The following is a 12346-nucleotide window of genomic DNA, read 5'->3' as shown; positions in this document are numbered from 1 at the left end:
GTACAACAAAGTCCTCCACAGCAAAAATGGTGTGGTGCAAATTTTCAACAGTGTTCAGGCTGCAAGCCCTAGACAGATGAGATAGTGAAGGGCAGAACAGAGGTGGGCCCTGCTCTTTAGACTGAAAGCGACACACAAGGACTAAACAATTCAGAACAAGGACAAAGCAGACAGTTCACCAAATGGCTTGTTTATATATTTGCCAAATGCTAATGTCAAATTCAGACAAAACAAACTTAGCACTGACTAGATTTTAAGTTTTATCTGAAAAAAAAAAGTACAACTAGAAAACAATATTCAAAGTAAAACAAAATAAAGTCTACATATTTAGGACACAGGCACAGTGACGCATGCCCAGAATCCCACACTTAGGAAGCTGAGGCAGGATAGCTGGGGGTTTGAGGTCAGTCTGAATTACACACCCAGCAAGAGTCTGTCTCAATTAAAAAAAATAATAATAATAATAAATAAATAAATATATATATATACACACTTTAAAATGCATAAAACAAACATTTCCCAATCTGATACAGAGCTATTCACAAGGACCGTAGAATAGAGTCAGAGAAAGAAATCTGAGGAGAGATATGCAAAAACAAGTTGGGCACCAGTGAATAAACTTTTCCTACTTTAGGATGCTGCAATAATGAAGAGGAACAGAAAGACAAAGAAAACTGAAAACTAAAAACCAAAATTGTCTTATTTTTACTATCTGGAGAAAACAATATATGCTAAGTATATTCAGTGCAGTGACAAATTTTGTGTGCATATGATCTGGGCTACATAAACACAGCACCCAATGAGCAGTGACCTCAGGGAGACATTTTATTTCTCTCATCTATATTTCTCAGGATTTTCAATATATTTATATTTATAATATAAATATATGGATCGCTTCTATAACTTGAAAATTATATATATTTAAGTGAAAAACTTTACTCTCTTCTGAAGCTCAAACCAATTCGAGGAGTTACAAGCAATAATATTCCTGCAAAAAAGAAATGATGTTCAGATCTGGTCTAAATAGTAGATATTACTCCCTACTAAAAAGAAAAAAAAAAGTCCTTGAGTAAAAGCTGATTCCAAGATTGGAGAAGATTCTAAGATGGCTTCTCTTAAAAATAAAAATCAAAAGATTAAAACATCATAGAAGCATCTGGAGAATAATTTCACTATTGTAGTCTGGGATAACTTGATCACCAGATACTTAAAGAAAAGCAACACCGAATAATCTATTGAGTAAAGTAAGAACTCAAAAGGACCATCTGTGTATCACTTTATGTTCATTTTGAAGTAAATAACTGATCAATACGCAACAGAAAGGTGAGTAATTGGGGAGAAGGGAAAGTTTTCTCCCAGTAGAACACTAATATTAAATAGAAAAGAAACATGGAATTAGAAAATCTGCCATTTTCTATTCATCACACCAAAAACTGATTTCATGCAAGGTTCACCATGTGTACCAAACCTATGAGGCAATGTGTGTCACGACCAACAGGATGCACATGTGCCCGCAAAGCATCCTGACGAAAATTACCAAGACAGCAACTACACAGTGAAGAAATAAGACAACACTTTCACTAGGGGAAAAGAAAAGCACAAATTTTTAAAAGATTTCCAATGGAAAGTGTATGATTTTGCTCATGTGGCTGTCCAGATAAAAATGCATGACCTGAATCTAATCAGGAAGAAACAAATGCCTATCTAAGGTTTTCCTAAACAAATGGCCTATGTTTTTCAAAATTGTCACTCTCTCTAAAAAAACAGATTAAAAAAACTGTTCCAGATAAAGAATCAGAAAGACAGAACTATGGCGTCTGTATTAAATTCCTTGAATTTTATTTTGCATTGTGTATGCTGTAAGCAAAGGAATATTCTTCAGAAACACACAGTGAAACTAAGGGGATGAAGTAGATGCAATTTCTTTTCAGAGTATTCAGAAATAAAAATAATTACGTATACATTGAGCAAGGAGCAAAGGCCAATCACAGGAAGCTATACCCCTTTTAGGGAAGTGAAAAAGGCTCGGGAAGCCAAACGCTATGGGGATTTTGTATTTCCTGGTGCTGCTTAGAAATAAGCTTGCCACAGAGAAAGGTTAACGTAATTTACCAAATCCCTGAGAAATCGCTCAGCTGTAAAATAGGAAACAACCCAGCTGTACTGATTGTGCATTCCAGGAAAAAGGCAAATTAACTTTGGCATGAAGATGTCTTAATAAATACAGTATTCCTAAGCACCCGGCAAAAAACATTTTAATGCTGTTACTGCTACGTGAGAAGAGACCATCCTTCAAACCCTGCTGCAAACGTAGACTACACGAAATCCTTGGCGTAAGTGAGCCACAAACTGCTTCAGCATGCCCTGTGCTGCCTCTCTAAATCCCACCAGGGAAGTATTTTTCCACATTACAGTCCTGAGTGAGGAGTAAAGTAGAATGATATAAAATGAAGCTGATCGTTAAGATCATCACCATGAAAAGAGTAAACAAGGCACGTGTGCACACACACCTGCACAACACAAGAAATGAGGCTTTTAAAAGAAACTCAAACTTTACTAACTCAAAACAAATATATAAAGAAAACATTATGACTCAAAGTTTACAAAATTTTCAGTAAAATCTGTAATTTTTCTATATACCTGAAAAATACTGGAACAATACACAAAAATGCACAAACTGGTAATTTAAAAATTTAAACAGTAATTTAACCGATTAAAAAATATATTCCAGAATTACTCAATGAAAAGTCTTTTCCCCCTCAAAAAATAATATTGCCGTTAATTAATATTCTTCTGATGCATAAGGTTCTTGACACCTTCCTTTTTAAGAACAGATACTATACTTGATCTTAGCCAAAAGGCCAAGAAGTAATGCAAAGCTTCCCCTTTACAGGAATTCTCCCAAAGTCTCAAAAATTTTCTTTTCATTACCCTCAATGATGAAAAATTTGCTGTGTGATGGAGGGTTTTATTTTAGCTATCACCAGAAGTATTTCAGTCTGATCTGTTAAAGTGTGTGGTCCTTTGGAGGCTAGCTAGAATGTTCATTCCAATATGCAACCACATGGTATCTCCTGGTACACACACTCTTTTCTCTGAATTTACAATGAGATGCTGAAGTACTGAAAGGAAACAAAGGCCTGAGTAACAACAACACTGTTAAAGGAAGGTGCGAGGTAACTATGTACATCAATGACTGTATTTCTTTTTTGTTTTGTTTTTTTTTGTCTTTTTCCTTTTTATCGGTACCAGGGATCGAACTCACGACTGCCTGCTTGTAAGGCAGGTGCTTATGCCACTGAGCTAAATCCCCAGCCCCGACTGTATTTCTTATATATGACATTCAAAGGTAACATATACTTCTCAAGAGCTATTTCAAAAGCATACTGATTAATAAAAGTATCTACAGAGTAAATATAAAATTTCACAACATGATGATTTGGAAGTCCCATATGTGCCAAGATTTGGGTTAATTTTACCCATTGTACTTGTCTATTTCAATGTATTTATTTCACATGAACATTAATCTCATACATTTCACATTCAATAATGCATAGCACTTGCCTATTTAATAAAGGTGTGGAGAAACAAAACTGTGTTGACCAGAATTCCTTTGACATCACCCTTTATAAAGTTAAGCTCACCATACACAAGATAAAAAATCTAGAGACAAATTAAGAGAAAATATCTGTAAATCTAACTTTCAGTAGTAACCACTGTGCATACTGATATGATGCATACTACAAAATCCTTCATTCTTGACTTCTTACATGCAGAAAAAAGTTAAAATCCAATTATCATATAATGTTAAGCTTAGAAAACAATGATTTTATATGTTTAATTAGCTCTTTTAAGCTCTAATCTGGGAGCAAAGCCACAATTATTAACAGTGTAAAAAGTGATAAAACAAAAAGTTATGTCCACTTTTCAGTCCTTCACTCTCAACACATGCCCCACTGTCACCCCTTGGAAATGGTACTTTTAACCCCTTAACGTTGTCTTATGGAAACTTTTGGAAAATGACTATGCATTTGAGATTTTCACCTACACTAAATAAAATCAAAAGGTAATATTTATAATCTCCTCATCTCCCAGGTTCTTCAGAAAAATGCTAATTCATTGGAAGATAGCTAAATAAATGTCAAGCCTAACTTAATACAGGAGAAAGAGGATTTTTATGAGAGCTGTACTTTCCACTCGGACACAAAAAGCTTGTGGACAGCATACACATCAAGGCCTCCCTTAGTGAGACGAGGAAAATCAGATGAGAAGTACCAAGGAGCAGAACGTCAAACACAGGGCAAACAGGTCAGTTTATAAAGGCCTGACAACACAAAATTGCTTAAAGTGTTGATGATTACCAGTCTGAACAGGCAGTCTTTGGAAGATCAGTTATTACTGAGAAAGTGTTGACGTGTAACCCTCTCTTCAGAGTTTTAATGAAGGAGGACAACACAAAAATCTTCTGGGGAAAAAAAAACCACCCCCATCCATTAACCAGAGGGAGTATTCTGCTCTGTGGAAACAACTTGAAAACCGTGGTGGTGGTGGTAGGTAGAGGGATGGGTGTGGAGGTGGTGCGTGCCTGTAATCCCAGCTCCCAGGAAGAGGGAAGACTGAGAAGGAGGGTCCTGGGCTACCCAATGAGTTACTGACACCCTGTCTCAAAGTAAAGGGGAGTTGGGCCAGGAGGAAGCTTTGTGCAAAGACCCTGGGGTCAATCCCTTGCACAGGAAAAGCAAGCAAACAATCAACAAAAAGAGAGAGAGAAAGAAAAACAAGATAATGCACTTTCAAGAAGCTCAAAGGTGGTGGTGAGCATGAGCCCAAACATTTGCTTACTTATTAATTCTTTCAACCAAGCAACCTATGCCTCATCACCCCAGATCTGAAGGGCCAGGGGATTCCCAAGCCTGTCTAGAAGATGAACCTTTATTTGAAGGATGCCCACCACGCCACACAGGTCCATGATACAGTGAAAAGAGGAACTGGATAAAAAGGCCAAAGCCAGCCTAGACTTCATGGGCCACAGCTCACCAAGGCAGCAGGGCTGTGCTGGTTGATGATATTTTATAGAAGTGACCAACTAAATTCAAACTGAAAGAAAAAAAAACAAAGACCAGTGCAGCACTGCAATCCTCTCAATTACATTTTCAACAAGGCTCAAACATTCACAATCATTCTTTATTTATCAGTTTGTCAACGACTCCAGTCTGAACCTAGGCAAGAGAGACAGCAGGGACCATATGGGACAAGTTTCCCGGTAGTCACTGTCTGGTAGTGGAGATTGTTCTGAGCACTGACAAGACATCTGAAGTAGTGGACACCAGCACTGATGACCTCTGGTGTGCTCAAATGTTGCATGCATTGGAGTTGCGGTTGTACTTACTACTATTTTAACAGCTGAGTTTTTTTATTTTGTAACTTATAATTGACATTCTAAAGGAAGGGAATACTTTGAAAACGATGGATCTACACAGAGATGTCAAACCACCTGGCCGAGGCCATGAATTTCATTTAGCACTGGTGACACAGTGGAGACCGAAGCGCAAAGATCCTGCCCATCTGGAGCTGTCACAGACGGGGGACCGGAACCTCATTAACTCTTCTCCACTCAGAGCGCTTTCCAAAGTTGCTGCAAGGTCTTGGAACGTTATTATGATTCCTGAAGGCAGCTTATTCATTATCTGCTTCATAGATTTTATAGTTTAGAATTAGATAGAGCAAGGGCATAAATATTAATTTTAAAGTCTGGTTCAGGAGTCGGACGAACTGAATGAGCATATGTTACTTCTGAAATGCAGAACGAGTTCTACAAAGGAAAATAACCACTTGTCCTTATAAAACAGATTTAACAAAAATACTGCCTCTTGGGACAGGCAAATATGAGGAAGTTTATGGTACCATGATTTCTGTAACACTGTAGGATCCAGTTTTTAAATTGTTTCCTGCAGAGGCTCAGCTCTAACAAAAGCAGTCTTCACACTCTCAAACACCACTTCTACATCCTCTTCCTCTGGCCAGCAGTTTCCTCTGCACCATCAATTTGGGGTTCTTTTTCCTGTTTATAATAGCTCCATTCTATTACTTGAACGCTGAGAAAAAACATATGTCACTCTTCTTTTCCTCATAGAAATGACCATAAATCTAGGAAGCTATCCAGATTAGTTTGGAAAGTATTAAAGACCTTTGAAGTGAGTAAACCAAAAGAAAAGGATGACAGTAGACTTAAGAGGTTACACACTCCATGTAGCTTATGATGCCTTCTCTACCGTGCAAAGCACTGTTATTGTCAGGATTTACCTTCCCCAGGTCTCTTGTTGGTATTCATTTGGAAGTCCTCAAAAATAACAGTACAGTATGCCTAACAGCTATCTTTAAAGGCCCTCCTCTAGAGAAAAAAAGTTAATGTATGAAACAAACTATAACATTAATACTTCCAGAGTTAAAAGAATTAGAATGGCTGTACTATGCTTAATATTAACATGGGACAATATTCTTCCTTTCTTGTTATTATACTTTTCCTTTGTTTTAAGCATTTAAAAAAATTAAAGGTAACACCTAATGCTAAAAATGAATTATGAATAAGGAGAGCATTGTCTCATCAAATCACAAAGACTCGTTCATTTAATGAGTTACCTAAACCTTTATTTTTCAAAGCAGATAGTTTACAAGTAAGAGTATCTAAGCATTTTTGGCACTCTTTACTCAACACAAGCCAAATTTAGAACAGGCCAAATCACTGCCCAAAAGATACTTGGTGAAGAGATCCATAGCCTCAATACGCAGGCAGCACTGCAAGCTGAGAATGGAAAGTATTCTTGTGTATGACCTGCTAAGACTGGCAGGTTTTATATCAATTAAATGCTCTTTAAATAAAGTCCAGGAAGCTGAGTGAGAAAAATGTTTAACATACACAAAATACAAAGAAAAAGAGTTTTGGCAGTGGTAGGTTTCAAAACCAGGACCTTATGCATGCTAAGCAAGCATTCTACTACTGAGCTATTTCCATCTTCTGCCCCCGAAAATTTTAAACATCAAGAAACATAAACTATAGCTCCAGGAACTGCAAAGCAGGTGTCTAAGTAAGGATTCGGTTAAGCCATCCATAAGTAAGAAGCTAGCAAGCACACCTTGTTCTGAGCCTGGTCTGACTTCCCTACGTTAATACAGCTGTTCTAACAATACTGATGCTGTCTCAATAGCTTTGTCATTTTGGGGGGAGTGGTGGTAGGGAGGGTGCCTTCCAAGACAGCTTGGAGGAAAATCACTGTTACCGCATCTTGATTTTCTCAGCAGAACTAAATGTGTCTGTACTCCTTCCTTCAGACTTGTCTGTAGATCACTTTGTCAATTTCCAAAGACGATGGATGTCAATTGCCTGGAAGATACTCATAATCCCGTGGGAGAAGCACCCGGTAAGGACACTACCTCTTGGTTTTGCTGAGAAGTTAAAATGTGATGTGCTTAGGTAAATGCACTGTTCGCAGCAGTCCTCTGTAGATTAGGATGTTTTAACAAATACTGCAACAGCTGAACCCCAAGTAGAGAAATGACATTTGTACTTATGATACTGTCTTAGGTTTTGTGGGGGAAAAACAAAACAGTAATTTCTTAAAGGCTGTAATACTTCCCAATGTTCCTTTTAACAACCTCATCACGGATAGTGTCCAACATATCCAAAAGTAGAGGGAACAGTGTGACAAGGCTATCATCTACTCATTTAAATGCTGACCCGGCCCTCGTCAATGCCACAGAACTATATTAAAGCAAATCCCAGATGCTTATCATTCCTTCTTTATGTCTAGTGTGTATCTCTGAAAGGTAAGAGATCTTCTGAAAATATAACCATAATATTGTCTCAAATAAAAAGTAAACAGTATCAACTAGTCAGTCAGTCAAGAAATGTATCTGGTGCAAATACAAGAAGACAGTGTCAAGTAAAACATGAGCCTGAAAGAGCCAAAAATCAAAACTAACAAAACAAAACACAAAAAACTAAACTAAAACCCCAAACTGTCCCTGCAATAGAAAGCAAACTGTTCTCTTAAGGCAGAGAACCAGAGGCTTCACTGGGGCCATCCAGAAATGGTACACCAAAGTTGTATCATGTGCACTTGAGTGGTTTTTTTTTTTTTTCCTTAGTTGATAGATTCACTGGAATGTCAAGAAGCCTGAGTCTCAAAACATTTAAAGACTCTGCCTCTGCTTAGGGTCATGTGTGCTTAGTGCCACATCACCTCACATTGCCAGGGAGGATTAGTCAAGTAAGGAAACAAATCCACCTAAAATAACTTAGAGATCAAATGAATTCAACTCAGCATGTACTAGGCACTCACCAAGTGCAAGATACTGAGTTAAACCTTGAGAAACAAAGATCGATTCAGCCTAGCTAATTTTTACTCTAGAACAAGGAGGGGTTAAAAGCAAATTAATAAAAACTAATAGACTGTGATGAGAAAGGGCTTAGTCCATTGTCATGAACGTCCATGACCCTGAAAAAGAGGTAAATTCAGAGAGTGATGGGAGGGGAGCTGGGATCCAGAGGATAGGGAAATTTAGAGGAAGCCAACTGTGGTACAACTGACCTGGGCACATGTCAAACTCATTCACAGGGCAAGACTTTCTTTACCTCCTCGCTGAGTGACAGGAGTTAAGGGTGGTAGCTGGTAGCTGCACTCTCTCACTGCAGAGGGCAGGAAAGGTAAGCACAAAAGGTGGGAGAAGTGATTAGATTTAAGTCAATTCTGAGAGGTGAACAGTCCATCAGTGTGGGCAGAGCCTGGGTGAAGAAGGAAGGGAGGTCATTCCAGGAAGAAAAAAGCAGAGACAAAAGGCTGTAAATTGCTGGCAGGTTAGGGAACAGTGTGGTGGCCTTAGGGCTGGTATGTGGGAAGGGCTGGCTGACTGGAAATGCCCACTGGGATAGGAGCTGGAACTTAACTTTGGAGCCAGTAGAAAGCCAGTAACAGGATGGCTGATCAGTGTTTGCGTTTTTGAATTGAGAGCTCCTTGAGTTAGCTACATGTGGAGAGCTCAGAGAAAAGCAGACTACTTAGGAATCCAGTGAAATAGGCAAGAGAAGGTCTAGAGCGGTAAGAGAAGGAAGTGATGAGATGACATGTACCAGGATATTTCACAATTTCAGAAATGATCAGTTTAAGAAGGTCAATAAGAAAAAGAAGAGAGTGTCATGGAAATTCAACAGTGTGTATGTTCCATTTCTGTAAAAAGACAGTAATGGAAACAGAGTGTTTAGACAGATAAACAAATCTAAGTTCCAATTCTGGCTTTGGCACTTTTCACAGTGGAGTTGTAGGCAAGTTAACTTTCCTTGGTTTCAGTTCCCTTATTTGCATAAATGGGGACAGCATTGGTCAATATCTGGGTTGTTATAACAATGATTAGAATAATCCTATGCAAAGTGTCTGGCATAATATCAAGTACAGACTACTCAATGTGAGAAGTTACTTTTTTATCAGTACAGTTCTTTGACACAAATACATTTCAACATGCTCATTAGCTAATCTTACACCTACATTCAATATTTATGTTGTATAAAACTATCAGTGTAATCCAATAAGCAGTATCGATTAGTTATCTATTCCTAGACATATAAACTGCACACGATTTACCTCTATCTCTATGTGGATGTTAAGTGTTTCTTTGTTTTTAAATGTCACTGACTGTAACTTGACAGAGGTGTCATAAAGCAACAAGAAAATACCTAATAAAGCTGTTATCCTCGAGGAACCCCAGTGAGACAAACAGGTGTGACCTTCAAGTAACCATGGCCCAGATTTGGCACAAGAGATGGAAATACTGGCAGTGAAATACCCAATTCTGCCTGTGCATCTACTGGGAAGATATCATAATAGGTTGAGGTTACTCCACAGTGGCACGTTCTTAGGTGTGTGGGTTCTTTTTTGCATGACACATTATAGATCAATTGCAGTGGTAGTCACAGCGTTCTAAGTGTTACAAAATATCGGTCACTCTCAAAAGCCCTTCTACTCTTTCGAACAGTCACATCATTATTAAAGCATCACCAAACAAAAGTTTCTTTGTCATACATTGAGATGAATAATTTCAAACCATTTTCATGGGAGATCTTCCGGCTCTAGATCTGCCACCCTACCCCCACCTCAAAGCTGAAGCCCTGGTGGGAGACAGCTGGAATTTAAGACAGACTCTTTTTCTTGTTAAGGGCAAGAAATAATAAACATCTTCCGGGGACCTCAGGAGTGTTAGTAAAACGCTTGAAGCAAAATGAAGGCGGAAGGCCGAAGGAAAATGCATTTCATTTTATGCATGCACTGGGGGAAGGAGGATTGTTTCTGGGGATGCTTAACAAAAACCATCTACGTAGTGATTCAAATATTTCTCTTTGACACAAATGAGTCTGGAGAGAAACATCAATACCAGTCCGTAGAGAAACGACAGTAAAGCTGTAAACAATAATTTCTACAGAACAGAAGGTTTCACAGATGCCGTCAGGAGATTTTGGATGTGCACCTTGGAGGAATGTCTGACTATGTATTCAGCAAAGAAGTCTTATTTCTGAGCCACGAGAAGGGTACACACTTGTATTTACCTTCCCTCTCCTCCCACGTAACCGCGAAGCTCGGGGCTACCTAGTACAGTTGAATGAAGGCTGGATTAAACTGCTAATCTAGGGCTATATATAGACAGTAACGCCAATTTCATCTGCGCCTTCCCCTCCCGGATTCCATAAATCTCAAGATCCGAGTTACAAAGAGACTGGAAACTCTGGCAGCGCTGGGGCCCTTCCCGCGCCCTGCCCGGGCTGTGTCTCCCAGACCGAGCACGAATGCGCGTGGAAACTGCCTCCACCATCCTTCGCGACCCCCCGGGCGACCGAGTCTGGTTTTCTCCCACGGCTTCCAGAGGCCGAGGGAAGGTGACAAGTGGAGGGAGGCGACGCCTGATGACCTGAGCCACGCGGCAGATGCGGCGCTGCCTCGCTCCCCTCGCACGCAGCCCCAGCGCCGCGCGTCCGGCGGCGCCACGCACACGACCATGTGCACCCACCGCCCGCACCGCGTGGCCGCCGCCGCCGTCCACGCTGCCCGGGTCTCCCGCGACCACCGCAAGCGGCGAGCCGGTGTCTCCGGCCCGGGCGCTGGCGCACTCGCGCGTGGGGATGGTGGAGTGCATCGAGCGCCCGCCGCTGAGAGCCGCCCGGGAGCCACATGCTGCCTCCCCGCTCGCTCCGGCCCCGGTGCGTGCCTCAGGCGCGGCGGCGGCGGCGGGCTCGGCTCCCTGCTTCCCTTGCCCGCCCTGAGCTGCTCCTACCTGTCCGAGGAGGTAGCGACGACGCAAGAGACTGGGGGCTGGGACGGTTCCTGCGGCGGCGGCGACTGCAGCGGCGGCAGACAATGGAGGAGTGAAGGACAGACACATTGACATAGACTCACGGAACCCAGCGCAGCTCCGCCTCCTGCGTGGCGCCCGCCCCCGGCCCGCCCCCGTCCAGACCAAGCCATTCCCGGGGATATGGTGGCGGTACCGCGAAAACCGGGGGATTCTTCACCTGCTAAAGAACCCATTTTCTGACCGAGGCATTCAAGATAGACGACGTTTAGTATTGTCTGTCCCTAAATATCTGTGTCGGGCGGGATGAGTGAGGGAAGTTTGCGAAAGAAATTAGGTTTCCCCTCTTGTTCTCTTCAGTTGGTTTTTTCCCTCCGGTGCTGCTCCAATTGCAGGCTTTTGCTACCTCCTTTTGCGGCTTGTCCTCTCGGTCCGGCCAATGACGCGCGGGGAGGCGGGGCCACCTCCGAGCCGCCGCCAAGCCCCTCGGCTCGCCCGAGCTCGCCCAGCCCGCAGCTTGCAGGAGCGAGGAGGCGGAGGCGAGTGCTTGCGTGGTTGAGGACTCGGCGTCCCGGTCTCTTCCGTGCTTCTGACTTTCCTAACGCAAACACATCGTTACTTAATACTTCCAGAGAAACAATAACTTCCAAGCTGGCGGGGGCTATGGTGCACATGAAGAAAGGCGAGCTGGCCGCAGAGGAAAAGGAGCTGCTGGAAGTCATCGGGAAAGGTGCGGATGCGGGGCCGCGGCCTGCGCGTGCCCAGCCGGCGGGGGGCGTGGCGGGGCCGGGCCGGGGGCACCCTGCGTTGCCAGCCGGCTGTCCAGGCCGGGAAGAAGCCTGTCTCCCTGCGGCCCGGGACCGCTTAGGGAGGCGGAGCGTGGCCCGGAGGAAGCGAGCTTTCCGGCTTTTGCTTGGAGCTCTGGGGGACCCTGGATTTCTTCTCCCCTCGGCTTCCTCTGAGTTCCCCGCGCGTGCTTCAGGGCTGCTCCGCGGGCGACTCGGAGAAGGTG

The 12346-nt window shown here is 42.2% G+C and overlaps 2 protein-coding genes and 1 pseudogene across 2 annotated transcripts in view; 1 reads left to right on the top strand and 2 right to left on the bottom strand.

Moving 5' to 3' along the window:
- Bzw2 (basic leucine zipper and W2 domains 2) overlaps window positions 1–11449 on the bottom strand; it is a 52183-nt gene extending 40734 nt beyond the window's left edge. Inside the window, exon 1 of the mRNA XM_063239066.1 lies at window positions 11317–11449. The gene's annotated coding sequence lies outside the window, so the exon portion shown is untranslated. The remainder of the gene's footprint in view (window positions 1–11316) is intronic.
- On the bottom strand, window positions 2743–2873 carry LOC111756889 (U2 spliceosomal RNA; annotated as a pseudogene).
- Window positions 11450–11787: 338 nt separating the features above from the next.
- The window catches only part of Ankmy2 (ankyrin repeat and MYND domain containing 2), a 38311-nt gene continuing 37752 nt past the window's right edge, over window positions 11788–12346 (top strand). The window contains exon 1 of the mRNA XM_063239062.1: window positions 11788–12064. Coding sequence (XP_063095132.1) covers window positions 11998–12064 — 67 coding nt within the window. The 5' untranslated portion in view covers window positions 11788–11997. The remainder of the gene's footprint in view (window positions 12065–12346) is intronic.

This window comes from Cavia porcellus, unplaced genomic scaffold (genome assembly GCF_034190915.1).
Source record: "Cavia porcellus strain 051 isolate PalLab524CR breed Dunkin Hartley unplaced genomic scaffold, mCavPor4.1 scaffold_2, whole genome shotgun sequence".
Taxonomy (NCBI): Eukaryota; Metazoa; Chordata; class Mammalia; order Rodentia; family Caviidae; genus Cavia; species Cavia porcellus.
This window is presented reverse-complemented; position numbering and strand designations above follow the sequence as displayed.